Source organism: Silurus aristotelis (genome assembly GCF_946808225.1).
Source record: "Silurus aristotelis genome assembly, chromosome: 13".
In the NCBI taxonomy this organism is placed as follows: Eukaryota; Metazoa; Chordata; class Actinopteri; order Siluriformes; family Siluridae; genus Silurus; species Silurus aristotelis.
The window spans coordinates 10538623-10554088 of NC_139586.1; the positions used below are offsets into that span (position 1 = coordinate 10538623).

The window sequence follows — 15466 nt, forward strand, 5'->3', positions numbered from 1 at the left end:
GGAAAATGAACCGTTTTGAAGGAATCGCATCTTTATATTTTATGTACACTATGGATTTACAAGGAAAACTGTTATTCGCTGTATTATGTCACTTGAAACGATTTCAGTTGAAAGTGTTTTCAAAACCTGCTTCATGCAGCCTGGACATTAAAGCACTTGAACTCTGCGCCAAGCTACTTTGCTACCAAAATCCTGGTGATCATAATGCCATTCATTGTCTGTGAACAATTTTTTTTTTTCTTTTTATTGCCACCATTAGTTTGTAAGAGGTTGTATTTTTTTTGTTGTTGTTTATTTTTTAACATCACCAACTTCTTTTTTTTTTTTTTTTTTTTTTTACTTTTGTTCTAGCAACATTGTGGTTATATCGGTTAAATGAATTCAGTCAAGAGGGCTTGATCTGTGTGATATACGCACTGCAGTCCGTGAGTAATATCGACAGGGACGCATCGCTGTTTTGGTTCGTCGCAATTGACTGAAGGGAAAAGATCTTTTACGGCGCTGAAAATCCTCTATTAGTTATGATGTGTCATTCAAACAATTGGTTTTCAGGGCGTTGTGTGAAAACAAAAACAAAAATTCCCACACACTAGTAAACCTCCACCACAACCACCACCATCCACCACCAGCAGCCTGAACTGGCAGCTGGGATTCAGGCTGTTAACAAATACTGAATGTAGCATCTTAACTATTATCCTATACACATTATAGTCCTGTCACATGATTGGCTGATTGGATATTCACATAAGTAAGCAGGTGTACAGGTGCTTTAAAAGACCTACAACCATGGCCAAACACCCGATATCTTCTCCCTCTTTTTTTAAATTTCATTTTTACATTGATCTTTTTTTTTTTTTTCTCCAAATAAGTTACTTCTGAATTTTTGATGACCTTCATGTGGATAGACACGAGATGTGCGTTTTGATCGGCAGCTTTTTCTAATCCAGCACCCAGTTTAGCGGATTAAGTCTGCAAAGGTTAATGGTGAAATAATCCAATCCATTCGGTCGAAATCCCAGAGCCTAAAAATCCCCCGCCCTCTTTTTTTTGCCCTGAAGATGCAATGGCCAATACAGCCAACACTCTGCTACTAAGATCTAGACCTTAACCTATGCTTCCAGTTCTCCAACAGCTTTTTATATTTATATGCCCCTTCATTCATACCTTCTTCTGGTTCCCTTTCCCACACTTAACATGAATAATCACTGCGTTCTCTGCTGTATCTACTTTTAAGAGAATTGCTTTTTTTTCCCCCTCATACAGTTTTTTCGCTTTAAATGCTTTTAAAATATTTTGAAAAGGAAGCTTGAGTCAGTGAATGCAGTGAATGAACTATTCATGGCAGAGGGTTCAGAAAGTTTTTGTATTCAACAAGCTATTTAACTGAAAAAAATTAATAAATAAATACGTAATCGACCCCCATTGTAGGGACACTTAAGTAATATTCCGGTTAGGGTTTTGTTTATTCTGAAACGACAAATGAAATCCATGTTTGTTCCCATTTTCATTTGATTCCAACCAATTGGAGAACAATGGGTTTCCCGCACTGCAAAAATATCAGAAACCCGCAGTTATGCTTTCGGATAACCAACTTTGGAAACCGTGGATGTAAAAACGAGCTCTAAAAGAACCTTCATCTGTTGGTTCACTCGATATACCTGTGTGTTTTGCGCTTCCATGTCGATTTCAGGTCCAACCTACCGGAATACGGAACCAAAACAAAAAATGTATGTCCCTGTCCATTTTTCTAACGGCTGCATTGCGTTTCGGTCTTAGATGTGATCTATGTAAGGGTTATTATGACTTTTTAAGACTAAACAAATGAGAAAAAAAAAATATTGTGCAATGTGAAATGTACAGATGTGTGATTCCTATGCAAAAAACAGAGAAATTTTATCGAACTACAAATTTGAAGTCTATCTTGTTAGGTGAGAACAGTTACTATAATGTAGGTGTAAAGCTTTTACTACACGAGTGCACGGACGGGGTAGGAGAAACGATCGGCACGGCTCTAACAGTTTACAGTATGCAGTTACACACATTTAGGCCACATCCAGACAGGATTGCGATCTTCCGTGTTCAAATCCCCTCAAACCATAATCGTAAACCTCGTCACTTACTTTATTACATATCCGTTCAACAGGTTTTTGCTTCGTTTGAAGTTTGTTCGATTTGTTTTCCTTCTTCTTCTTCTCTTCCTGTATCACTTCCTGTAAGCTAAATCCTGTACATAGAGCTTATCACTAGACAATGACTGCATGTAAAATACAAGAAAGTGAGAGGCCTTTCTTAGCTTGGCTGATTTCATGATTTTAAAAAGATCTGCTGCACATGAAAACACAATGGACTCTAGCAAAATGCAATGCATGCATTTACCTTAAAAAAAAAAAGAAAAAAAGAAAAAAAAAAAAGGTGTGGTTCATTCAGTTGAAGATCAGTCATTTTTTTGTACATGCTAGTTGATCACCTCTGGTGTATGGGGCTCCATGTGAGATGTACATCACACCAAATTACCTATTGCTTGACCAAAGCGGTTTTGTTCTTTAAATTTTTTTTATTTGGGTACATTCTTCCTTAGCATGAATTATTTTGAAAAAAAATTTCCCCCCATCATTATAGTAGCAAGTTCTAACTTTCTTTTTTTTCGTCTTTTATTTTGTTCACTTCACCGTCGCTGAAAGCTTAGCTTGTGCATCTTGACTCCTTTCAACACGACAAATCGCTATCAATCACTGAGATATATATCACAACACAGGTCTCTGATATATATGGCAGCTTTTTGTGCAAATCTGTGTCTCTTTTTTGTACCTTTTCTCGGTGTGTTGCTTTGCACTTTAACTGTGGCTGTATGGCATTAAAAATCGGACTGTTTTATTCTCTGAGACTGTTTAGGTCTGTAGATTTAATGATGTGGTGTTTTTATTTTTCATTCTCTTCCCCCACCCCCTCCTTTTCTCCCCCTCTTCTCTGACATGTCTGGCCTCCTTGTATTATGGCTTCATGGCTGTACAATTCTTCTCCGCTGCATTGCACTGATAACGGGGAGGGATCGCAGATTTTGGGAGCAACTATGTAACTTCTTCTAAGTGCAAACTGTTTATAAAAACAAAAAACAAACAAAAAAAAAAAACACCACAAAAAAAAGGGCTCAAGTCTTTGTGCTCTGAGATGTGTAAAATTAGGAGCTACAGCCAGAATGTATGTTTTGTTTTATTGAACTTTATTATTTATTTATTTATTTTGTCCTACAGAGCTACAGCGGTTTTCCTGATATCTGATTCTAGTAGTACTTTAACAGGCAGGTCTGGATTTTCTCTCGAATCGTAATTTAGCATTAGTTTATTTTAGGACGCAGAGCCCCTTTAAAGGAGCCTCCTTCAACCTCGATAATAAGCCTTAAGAGAACTGCTGGGCAGCTGCTGTTTATCTATCTATCTATCTATCTATCTATCTATCTATCTATCTATCTATCTATCTATCTATCTATCTATCTATCGATCGATCGATCTATCTATCGATCTATCTATCGATCTCTCGCTCTCTCTATCTATCTATCTCTCTCTCTCTCTATCTATCTCTCTCTGAATCTATCGATCTATCGCTCTCTATCTATCTATCTCTCGCTCTCTCTCTTTATCTATCTATCTATCTATCTATCTATCTATCTATCTATCTATCTATCTATCTATCTATCTATCTATCTCTTGCTCTCTCTCTTTATCTATCTCTCGCTCTTTCTTTATCTATCTCTCTATCTATCTCTCTATCTCTCTATCTCTCTATCTATCTATCTATCTATCTATCTATCTATCTATCTATCTATCTATCTCTCGCGCTCTCTCTCTATCTCTCTCTCTTTCTCTATCTCTCTCTCTCTCGCGCTCTCATATATACATATGAATATTTTAAGTAATAGCACGGCCTATATAAAATAGAAAATATAGAGTAGTCTTCATCCACCAAACATAAGTGCCATTTGCATTTATTTTACTTATTAAAGAGCATTATATTCCATCTAATGATATTACCAGAGCTGGTGTAAAAACTAAAATCGGTCCAAAAAATACATTCAAGAATATACAATAAACAAATCTGCAGTCTGAACACAAACAGTGCTGTTTATATGCATTTTAAATACACTTCAGTGGGAAAAAAAATCCATCATGAGCTGGAGCTTTACCCGGCTGCATATGGAGACACTTTTGACAGGTGTTTTCCCTCAAAACAAAGAAAAAAGAAAAATCCTTTTATTTATAAGTGTAGAGCTCATGTAACCGTATAGACTTTCTGGCGTGGTCCATATCCTGACTCATGTTTGTGAAGGATGGTCGTAGAAGGCCACTTTCTCTCTTTACATAAGTCTCAAGTGATCGTTTCATGGATGTTTTTTGTTTGTTTGTTTGTTGGTTGTTTTTTTTGGGGTTTTTTGCCGCCGTTCTCAAAAAGTATGCTAACTATGGATGTGCATGATGTCTCAGCTGCATATATCAGATCGTTCTTATGACATCCTTTATATTTTGTAACCTGTATTTCTGTATGTGGTTTTTAAAATATATACATTTAAACATCCGTGATTGTGATTTAGTGGTTGGTTGTGAAGTAGCAAATGTAAACGTGTAGATCTGCCGGGACAGTATTGAATACACTTCACATTCGGCTCAAACGCAGTAGCTGTTGAACGTTACCTTTGTAAGGGTTGAGCGGTAAAAAAAATGCATGACTGCGAATTTATGACAGTATACATCTGGAATACATCGTTCATGTTATGTACAGTTCTACTGTTCTTTTACTGTAAAAGGAATTCTATGGAAAACATATAAGCATAGTTTTAAAGGTGTACAATCAGTTTTTTTATTTTATTTATACAAACTATAGAGCTTCTATTCAATGAACTTCCCACTAACTGGACACATTAGGACATTATTTGCCATTATCTATATCTATGTCTATTTTTTTTTTTGGAGTTATTGAGGTTCGGAATAAACCTGTTCAGGTTACCAGTCGAACACTTTTTTTAATGCCTTTGAAAAAGGAATGTTGAACAATAATAACCTCATGGTAGGTTGTAATTTCCAGCACGGTAACTAAAATTAGACAAAAAAAATAATCATGGACCACCTGCAATGCTTCTCTGACCCCTAGAGTTCCCCAAATCCCATTTTGCTGGTCGAAGTCATGGATGAAACGACGTGGAGATTAAATATGAAGATGGGTTTGTTGGGACTTGTACGTGTCGAAGTCCTCCGGAATGGTATCTGAAGCAAAGAAACATGGATGTTGAAACTATTTATTGATGCAAATGTTTTCCTGCTTTCAACAGAATCATTCTCATCCGAATTTTAGATATAATCAATAATATTTTAAAAAATGCAGTTGAATCCTCAGCATATATACTATTGAATGTGAGTCATTCCAGGTTGTTGTATTCGACCTAATAATATAATAATCACCGTTGCATCGGTAGCGCAGGTTGGCCCAGATGATGTTCTCCTGTGAGAAGCAGAACACTCCAAGTCTGCCTCCTCTCATGGTCGTGTCAATAATGATTCCTGTGTCTGCAACCATCTTGGGGCCTTCATAGAACCGAACCCTGAACGCACAACAGTGCATTAAATACTTCTCGGGCTAATTTAAAAACCCACTGGAGATCATTTCAGCTAACAGTGTTAATTCGAAGCTCTTGTTGTACCTGATGTACCCGTCATGGGGTCTGTGCTGCAGGAACCAACGATAAGAAGTTTTGTCCTTCCAGCCCACGTTTCTCGGATCTTTCCACAGCAGCTTCACCTGGTTGGAGGTATCACCTGTGTGCCACAGCGAGTTTCGCAGATTCTCTCCTGGCCCTGTTTCCGATTTCACGGCCTAGAAACAGTTTTAGAGCGAAGCGTCAAGCAACATTGTAGATCCTTTGGATTTATTTAGAATTTTCAGCACCATTGGAGATTGACAGGTTCAGCTGTCTTTGAGCACAGAGTAACCAGCTGCGCACATACTGCAAGGAAATATCCTTATAAGTAGAGTAACATAATGCCATAATCTGTCCCTGTTAAATGCTCAAATATTTGTATCGGTATACTCAAGCATGGCCTTAACCAGGATGAAGGAAATGTTTTTTTGTTTTTTTTTTCCATTCACGATTGTTCTTATATTCATTTCTTTGCTGCTCATGATATTTTGATATATTGGTTCTAGATAAACCGTATAAAAAGGGTTGCTTTCCGCTTTCCACCAGGTTGCACATACGTGCAACATGTTTGGGTGGTCCCGCTTGGGACAGACATAATGGTCACATAATATTAGAAGACGTTATTTTTGCAATCATATTGGCTGTGTTACTTTTGACTATACAGTCAACCCCTGATAATACGCAGTTTGGAACTCGCGGTGAGGAAAATTTGCGGGTTCTCATTTGAAACCTAACTTACAGCAGATCGCGGGTTATCTTAAAATTCGCGGGAATCCACAGCAGGACCGAACGCTCAGGAACGTTAGGAATAACATTTTAAACGTTTTCACTAACAAATTTCATACAATTTTTGAAAACATTATTGTATTAAAAAGACAATGTCTAGATGAATTCATTACATTAGGTACATTAGGGGGTGCGGCCAAAATTCACAGTCTTAGAACGTAACCCCCTGCAAGTTCTGGGGGACCACTGTATACCAATTTTTTGTATCACTTTTTTTACATAATTTTTTTTTTTTTTTTATTTTACACGCAAAATAGCATGCGGTAATGTTACAGTATGTTAGCTACACTCTGTAGAGACAAACGGAACAGATATCACAGTTATATATTTGTATTTGTATCAATTTGTTAGGCTTTTTGAACAACTGATGCCCTTCTGGTTTTCTGCACCATGCAGTTTTTGTGCAATCCTGTATAGTGTCTATGGCTATTATAATAATAATAATAATAATAATCAGTGGTTCATGAAGTACGCAAACCATGTAGTTGAGTAACGGTAGAAATATAGTAGGTAAAATATGAATCCAGTAAAGTAAAAGTGCTCCCTTTAAAGCTTTTTACATCCAAAACACTATGATTTATTATGGTCATAATATTTCTTAAATTTTTGACTCTTTCTTAAATAACTCACTTTATGTAAAAAAAAAAAAAAAAAAAACTCTCAGCACACCTATCTATTAATAGAATGATATTAATGAGTCAAACACTGATTGATTTCTTTAAAAATGATCATAAGCAAACCCTTCTTTTCAACTAATTAAAAAAATGTTTGAGTCAGGAGTTTCTTCCATCATTTATTCTCTCAGAATGTCGATTCCCGGTAGGGGAACCAACCCCAGCCATTAGAGTTGCACAAGCCAGTGCACTCTTAGTGCCGATCCCAAGCCCGGATAAATGGGGAGGGTTGCGTTAGGAAGGGCATCCAGCGTAAAAACATGCCAAATAAAACATGCGGATGATCCGCTGTGGCGACCCCTAACGGGAGAAGCCGAAAGAAAGTACATTGATGTTTTGAATTTTATATGGGTTAAACCAGTGTAACTACATTGTACCTTGAGTTGGATTCCTGGTTCAGCCACAGCTCGAAAAGGATTCGCTTGCCAGTAGATCTGCTCCACCTGCTTCCACATGACTACGTAAAAACTGGAGCTGTCCTGATAGCCAAAGATAAACCCAGCATAGTCGTCATCCGTTACCGTATTTACATGAAACGTCCCTTCAAAGTCCACACCATTGAATGCAGTGTAACCTGCATGCAAGAACAAAAAGAGGTTAAATGTAGTTGAAATTTGGATCAAATTTCCGATGTCAAACATTTTGACTGTACGTCTTACCAACAGCTAGTCCAGGGTCACTGTTCATGGTTTGAATGATCTCTCGTCCCTGTTTGGAAGAAGAAAAAAAGTTTGGAGCATTATGATAAGCTCTTAACATCAATTCAACGGTAGGAGGTAGCAAATCATACCTGATTAAGCACCACCCAGTTTGGGTCAATTTGTGCATCTCCTTCTGGGTCCAGAACCACAGTCTGGTAGGCCCTGAAGTCTGTAAGGGTGACCTCTGTGTTCTCAGGGCACACATCAATTTGGTCTATGATTGTGTCATTGTCAAAGTCCTTTTCACAGACGTTTCCAATTCCGTCTCCTGTAATATATGTAAAAAGTTATTGTCCAATTATTTAAATATTTCACTGACATTCTAAGGAGGTTCCACTGACCATCCCAATCTTCCTGTAGAGGGTTGGGAATGAGTCTGCAGTTATCTGGTCCCGGAGGAAGGAGGTCAGGAATGCCATCATTGTCGTCGTCGTCATCACACTCGTCCCCTTTGCCATCTTTGTCTGTGTCCAACTGAGAACTGTTTATGACAGCGGGACAGTTGTCGCGTGAGTCCTGATGACCATCTCCATCACTTGTGGGGAAAAGGGAATAAACTCTCTCAGAGAATCAAATAAATATATTGGGAACATGTCCAGCAATTTGTGCAATTTTAGTGGCACAAGGACTACCAGTCAAAACACATCTAGCAATTTGTGCAAACCTGTCTTAGTCAGTGTAACAAGTTTTACCAATGTAATCAAATCCAGCTGTTTGTCCATACTTGTCTTTCTCAGTGTAACAAGCATCACTTCTTAAATGAAGTCCGGTAATTTGTCCAAATTTGTCTTTGTTGGTGTCATAACAAGGACTAATTTAATTAATCCAGCAGTTCATTAATTGTTATTGTCACAAGGACCATCAGTTAAATCAAGTCAAACAAATTGTCCATACCTGTCTTTGTTGGTGTCACAAGGATCACCAATCAAATCATTATCAGCATCCATCTGAAAGAGCAAAAGAGGAGATCATGAGTTTGTCTTTGAGAAAATGTACACTATGTACCAAATACACTGAAGTCATGTATAGGAGGAGACATTGACCTGGTCTGGATTGCGAATGTAAGGACAACTGTCACATGCGTCACCAACATTATCTCCGTCTCGATCGATCTGGTCAGCGTTTGGAACCTTCACGCAATTGTCCTTGTCATTTTTTATGCCTCAAAACCACAAATGGGATATCAATTAAATCAGAAATATCCAATTTCGAAGAATCAAACCCGTGTTTTACGAATGCCAAACGTACCATCACCGTCAACGTCATCATCGCATTCGTCACCGTCGCCATCATTGTCAGTGTCCCTTTGGTCATTGTTTTTCATTAAGCGACAGTTATCACAAGCATCTCCATAATCATCTTGGTCAGTGTTCTTCTGGTTTACATTTGGCACAAGCACACAGTTGTCCTTGTGAAGCAAAGAGCAGTGTGTGATTAGGAAAAATATGACACGCAATTTACACAAAATTTGGAACCAAAGTAACTACATTACCTCAGTATTCAGGATTCCATCCCCATCTGCGTCTTCATCGCAAGTATCTCCAATGCCATCCTTATCAGCATCTTCTTGGCCAGAGTTGGGTATTGTGAGACAGTTATCCTACAAAGCACCTTGGATTGAGTTTGTTGAACTTAAAGTGGACGTTCAGGTAGTCGTTGAACCTGTTCATTCTTACCTTAGCACAGTTTCTGTCAGAGCAAAGTAGTTTTTCATCAGGGAAGCCATCAATATCTGTATCAGTTCCGCACATGTATCCGTTGCCAGCCATACCAACTCCACACTAAATATGGGGGGGTTACATTCTGATTTTAAAGTTTTAGACAAATTACAGTACATTGGATTCACCATCAATACAATTCATAAAAGAGTCATAGAAGTCCTTACAACACACTCAATACTGCCATCCCGATGGGTGATACACTCAGCACTCGCATGACAAAGGTTAGGTTGCCCATTCCCACATGCCCTCTCAGGCTTACAGCCCTGTGTCTGGTCTCCAATGAAGCCTGGCTTGCAGTGGCTGCACCGGAAAGACCCCTTTCACACATAGAGACACACACACACATATATATATATATATATATATATATATATATATATATATATATATATATATATATATATAAAAGTGTTGAGAAAAAGTACCAGACAGCAGTTCTAAAAATATGTTCCTACAAGGTTCTTATGGTTATTAGGTTCTCAATGGAAGCATCCATGATAAGAAACACATCATTTTAGTAACCCTAGAGAAACAAACTGAAGAACAGTGTTGTGGTTTACATACAATCACTGTACAACTGATCATTCATGAAATGATCAGCCTAGTCTAATTGTATGGCAGCAGTGCAGTGCATAAAATCATGCAGTTCAAGAACTGGAGCTGAACGATCAAACATCAAAATGGAGGAAACTGGTAAACAAAAAATCTTCAAAATTTAAAAATGTTAGTGGACCCATTTCTTTTTAACAACAACAAAAAAGCAATCAGATGTACACAATGATTTATGACTTCCGAAATTCTTTTTCGTTTACTCACCGCTGTGTTTAAACAGATGGAATTCTCCACACAGCCGCCATTTGAGATTTCACACTCATTTATGTCTCGGCAAACCTTTAATGAATGAAGACACAAATATTTATGTATTTTTCACTGATGTACGATTAAAAATTTTCATTATTGCAAGATTGAAATGCTGACTAAAGCAGTAACCTGTTTGTTGGCTATGGCATAGTCAAGTCCGAAACCCTGCACCTGGGGACCTGCATAACCAGCAGGACATTGACCACACCGGAAACCAGGAGATGTGTTGATGCATCTTACACCCATATGGCATGGTTTCACCGAGCACTACAACCACAAATAACAAGCCCTCACTATGAATTTCTTTCTTTTTAATCCTGAAAATTCACATCCAATATCCAGTTCATGTCCATAATACACACTTAAAGGAATGTGTTATCTATCCTCTTTTGCATCCATAAGCTCACAGTCACATACCATGCATTAGTGTCACACTTTTATATATGCCATCCCTCTCAAATCTGCTCCAAACAAACTTTTCAACAACAGGACAATTTCCCCAATAATATTAAATCCCGAGAGGTCAAAGTGGAAAAGCATTGCGGTTTGGCTTCCTGTGATGCGCCCCAACCTCGTCGATGTCTTCGCAGTGTGTGCCGTTGCCCTCCATGCCTTGAGGACATGGTCCGCATCTGATACCATTAGCTGTCTCGGTACAAGTCACTCCTCGGTAGCAGGGATTGGGATCACAGGATGGTTTTTCAACTGGATCTTCTGTGCGCATGGCTACAAGAAAAAAAGAAAGAGTCCTTGTGATTTCCCATAACGTGACACTTATGAGGAATCTGAAAAGTGGCACTTTATTAACAAAGTAAATCAAGCCATTTTTTAAATGGTGTAGCATTAAATCCCAAGCAAAATTTCACTCACCGCAGGCTTCACACTCCATAACTGTGTTTTTTAGAAACACAATCTCCTCAATCTACATGAGAAAAGAGCAACAAACCAACAACATATTACTGTAATGTAATCTCAGCTATCAGCAATCAGTTTGGAAATGTAAATAGCATACATTAAGTATCATTCAATCATCTTCGCAGTAGATACAGAGCCCAACCTGGGAGAAAATTTCAGCAAGGCAGGACTACGGTTGAAAAAAGGACATTTTTACGTTTTTGAGATGTGGGGGGAACCTGGAGAGCCCAAATGACGCCATAACCTCATCTTAAAAGTGAATTTTGCACTCAGGAGCTGTGAGGCTACAAATGCTTATTCACTTTTGGTTAACATACACTGTGCAAAACCAGCACAGATGGTTATATAATGTGGATGCCAAATAATTTTGTTATTGTTTGCAAAGTCAGCAATATATTTTCTCCCAAGTTCATGAAAACACTTTATTTGGCTCCAAGCTGCTGTGGTGAGAGAATGTGATGAGACACAGGCCAGAGGACACCCTGGACTGGGTACTACCCCATTATAAGACACAAATTCACACACTACAAACAGTTTAAAAATACCGGTCTTTGGACTGGGGGAGGAAACGGGAGTATTTGCGGGGAACCTTCCAATGCACAGAGACTCCATGTACATAAATATGCTTACGATTATCCCTCCATGCTGGAAGTTTAGTGCAGGACAAGTAACTGGTTTCATGATATCAAAATGCCATTTACTCTGTTACTAGCATCTCATTTTAAACCCTTATAATACAACTGTCATCTTAACAAAGTAAATATGGCCTCATTATTTGATGACTCATCATTTCCACTACTATCTGTTATCCTCTGGAAATGCATTTGAGCATCACTTATTAATATACTTGAAAACTATAATCTAGTTTATATTTAGCTTATATCCTCAACCCACAACCAATGGAATGACTTCCTGTCTATGTCTCTCATGGCACACAATGAATTTAAACCTTTTTTTTTTTTTTACCTGTTGCTTTAGAAGTTCCTTAATTTCAGCCAGGGCCTGGTTTGTGCCCTTAATCTGATTTATTATCTCGTCATCTATAAGAATAAAAAGCATTAATAATCAGTTTAAACTAATAACAAATCAACAGTTGATATTCTATTAGGAAATATATTAGAAACTGTCAAAAGTGAAACACAAAATGTAGCATAAATCAAAATAGCATACGCTAAATAATGAGCAAAACAGATCCATAAATTATTATACAGTATGTTGACTTTCACTCCTGTTGCAATGAGTTTTCCACCAGGCTTTTGTGAGTCTCTTGTGACACACAATGGTTTGTTGTTAATGGAGAATATCCAGATCTTGCTGGAAATCACAAGGACGATTAATTTGTCATTTCCTGCAGCCAGTGGAATGTTTGTTTTGACTGCCGTATGTGTGTTTATGAAGAGAAAACTGAACGTAAAAATGAAGGAAAGTGATGGCGGCGCCGGAATGAATGATGAAGATGGGGTGAAACAGCAAGGCTCATGTTTCAGGGGGATCATGTTCACCTTTGCTCCTGCTGCATCTCAGCACGAAGTCAATCTCAGAACAAAATAAATATGTCAGCATATTGCTTTTCCCCAGAGAATACTGTGCCTCTCCTGGGCTGGAATGGAAATGTGGTGTTTCCATTAACTGCATCAGAGATTCAACATGCATTCCTGTCAGTAGTTCTTGTGAAAGAACTGACTGCTGCTGTCCCATAGCCAAACTGGCTGATGTCTATATGTTGGTATTTGATTTCGGGTTTGTAGACGTTGATATGGCCATAAAAAATGTAACATTGATATAATACAGTTCAATAGAAAAAGTTTGCACCCCTTTGTTCCCTAGAAGAAAATACAATAAATAAATAAATAAATGCAATGCAATGCAATGCAGAAATAAATATAGACATCAGTCAGTTTGGCTATCGGACAGAAGCAGTCAGTTCTTTCACAAGAACTACTGACAGGAATGCATGTAGAAAACTCTGATGCAGGTAATGGAAACACTGCATTTCCAATTTATTTATTCATCTATTTGTTTGTTTGTTTGATTGTTTGTTCGTTCGTTCGTTCGTTCGTTCGTTCGTTCGTTCGTTCGTTTGTTTGTTTGTTTGTTCGTTCGTTCATTCGTTCATTCGGGGGGAAAGAATCACCTCATCATCATAAAGCCTTCTTATGAAATTTTTTAAACATTATGTAAATATTGCTTGCAAATACAATATGCAGTGTCTGATATTTAATAGAAAATCAGGGAAAATGGGGGGGAATAATTAGAAATGAAGAAAGATCAGGTCATATAATAAATGATGTAGTAGTTTTTACTATTCTTTTTATTTGCTATACTAGTAATCACTTCTTCTTCTTTTTTTTTACTATCATCTCATTTGTGAATCTTTTATAATACACTTGTCATTACACACCTATTAAAGCAAACACACTGAATGACCGAGTTTGTTTTGTCTGAAGGCTGAGCAAACGTTTGCACTTAACTGTATTTACCAGTCACAATATAATAATACCAGGTAAAGAAATTTGTTCTTTAACCCCACTTTGTTACTCTGGATATAATTCATAATTTTAAACCATAAATTATTATTAAACCATAATAAAAAAAAATTTTTAAGTTCTAAAATTATGCATCGAATTAATGTTACTTTTATATTGAGAAAAATTATAGCTAAATAAATATAATCACATTTATTTAGTATTTTAGTACTAAAACCTATTATAAAGTTACAAAAAAAAACAAATATATGACTATTAAATCGATTTCAGGCCATTTATACTCATTTCAAACTTGAAATGCTTTTTAAATCAGATCATTTTGCTCATATCAAGGATTTGTTTCTAAAAAGAAACCAATAGGATGAGAAAGAATAAAAAGATAAAATTTCTTGTAATCTAATTCTAAGAAATTCTAGATAGACTTGACAGTATAAGAATGTGTGAATTGAAGCTGCTTACCTTTTGCAGCCACTTGGCTGGGTGCTACACTCCTTCCTATATCAAAAAATCCTGAGAGTAACAGAATAAGAAATGCAGATATTAACATCTTTGGTCTTCTCCTCCAGCAGGTTTGGGTTGTGTGGGTGTTTGTTGCATCTGACCTGCTTCCTCTCCCCTCCTCTGCTTTTATATTTCTCTGGGCCTCTGACATCACTGAGGTCAGGCATACGACTTTCTTTCTTTCTTAAAGTACATATAATTTATGCAGGGAAACAATTTATTCTTTTTTTTTTTTAATAAAACTGATCTTTTTATTAAGGTTTCCTTTTGGCAAATCAAATGTATTTTATGCTTTCAGGCAAACCATTAAAGCAACTGATGGAATTCCCAGATGTGACAGATAGGTTCAATGTCTTTTTATACACAGTTATCCAAAAAGTTAAAAACATAAATGTTTGGATAAAGACTCAAGAAGACCCGTGCCTTTACTCAAAACCTTTCAGCATAAGGAGCACACATGCCATTCAGTAGGGCTGCTGTGTTTATCCTGAGTGTTCGGTGGTCAATAATTGCATCCACAGATGTTAGTTTGGTTCCAGTTCATCGCCTCTTGGGGTTCTGTGTTGCACCCTGACACACGTTACACACGCTTTAAGTGCATTTAGCTCAACTCGCTTTTTCCAAGAACTCTCTTTTAGAAATGGAAAGAAAACAAATAAACCAAGTAATAAGGTGACATTTTTAGGATGTTGTGCCATTTAATTGACCCTTTTTAGTTGTTTCTAAGCTCAGCTATCTCAGTTTAAATTCACGTGACCAAAACGTTTTTGTGAAACAGATAATAACAACACTGCCTCTGTTTGTTGCCCAGGGCCCCTGATGAGTGAAAACACCCCATTAATCAAAAGCTACGACAAATATGTAGGATTTTATTCCAGCAATCTGGAATATTTTTTGAAAGAAATCTGACTTGTTCACATGCAATGCTGCATTCGGTTTGTTGTACGATTTGTGTTGATTGGTTTATTAGTTAGTGTCAGATAACACAAAACAATAGAAAGAAATTGTAAAAAATTCAGAAGTTGGACTGATAACGGGTCCTTTTTTAAATTTCATTTCAAGTGCTTTTTTGATTAAATAGGAATTCAATTTAAAATGGTTTTTGTGCACTTGGTCATTTAATTCTACTAACATT

General features: G+C 37.2%; 1 protein-coding gene across 1 annotated transcript; it reads right to left on the reverse strand.

Annotated features, from left to right (window-relative positions):
* Positions 1–3966: 3966 nt before the first annotated feature.
* comp (cartilage oligomeric matrix protein) lies at positions 3967–14426 on the reverse strand. The gene is made up of 19 exons (XM_083558515.1): positions 14290–14426; positions 12311–12384; positions 11300–11351; positions 11001–11155; positions 10559–10696; positions 10385–10459; positions 9733–9885; positions 9524–9628; positions 9340–9447; positions 9096–9255; positions 8891–9009; positions 8742–8794; positions 8189–8382; positions 7937–8115; positions 7806–7854; positions 7524–7720; positions 5690–5862; positions 5451–5590; positions 3967–5255 (listed from the first exon to the last, which is right to left on the reverse strand). The coding sequence occupies exons 1-19, from the start codon at positions 14375–14377 to the stop codon at positions 5197–5199; spliced, it is 2271 nt and encodes a 756-aa protein (XP_083414641.1). The 5' UTR covers positions 14378–14426; the 3' UTR covers positions 3967–5196.
* Between the last annotated feature and the right edge of the window lie 1040 nt (positions 14427–15466).

Bases quoted from the DNA above. Each gene is read 5' to 3' on its own strand.
- comp (XM_083558515.1), bottom strand. From the start codon at position 14,377: ATGTTAATATCTGCATTTCTTATTCTGTTACTCTCAGGATTTTTTGAT. The intron at 10,460-10,558 runs GTTACTGCTTTA...CATTCATTAAAG, and splicing joins ATGCCATAGCCAACAAACAG to GTTTGCCGAGACATAAATGA. The intron at 5,256-5,450 runs GTGATTATTATA...TCTTTGCTTCAG, and splicing joins CCTGCGCTACCGATGCAACG to ATACCATTCCGGAGGACTTC.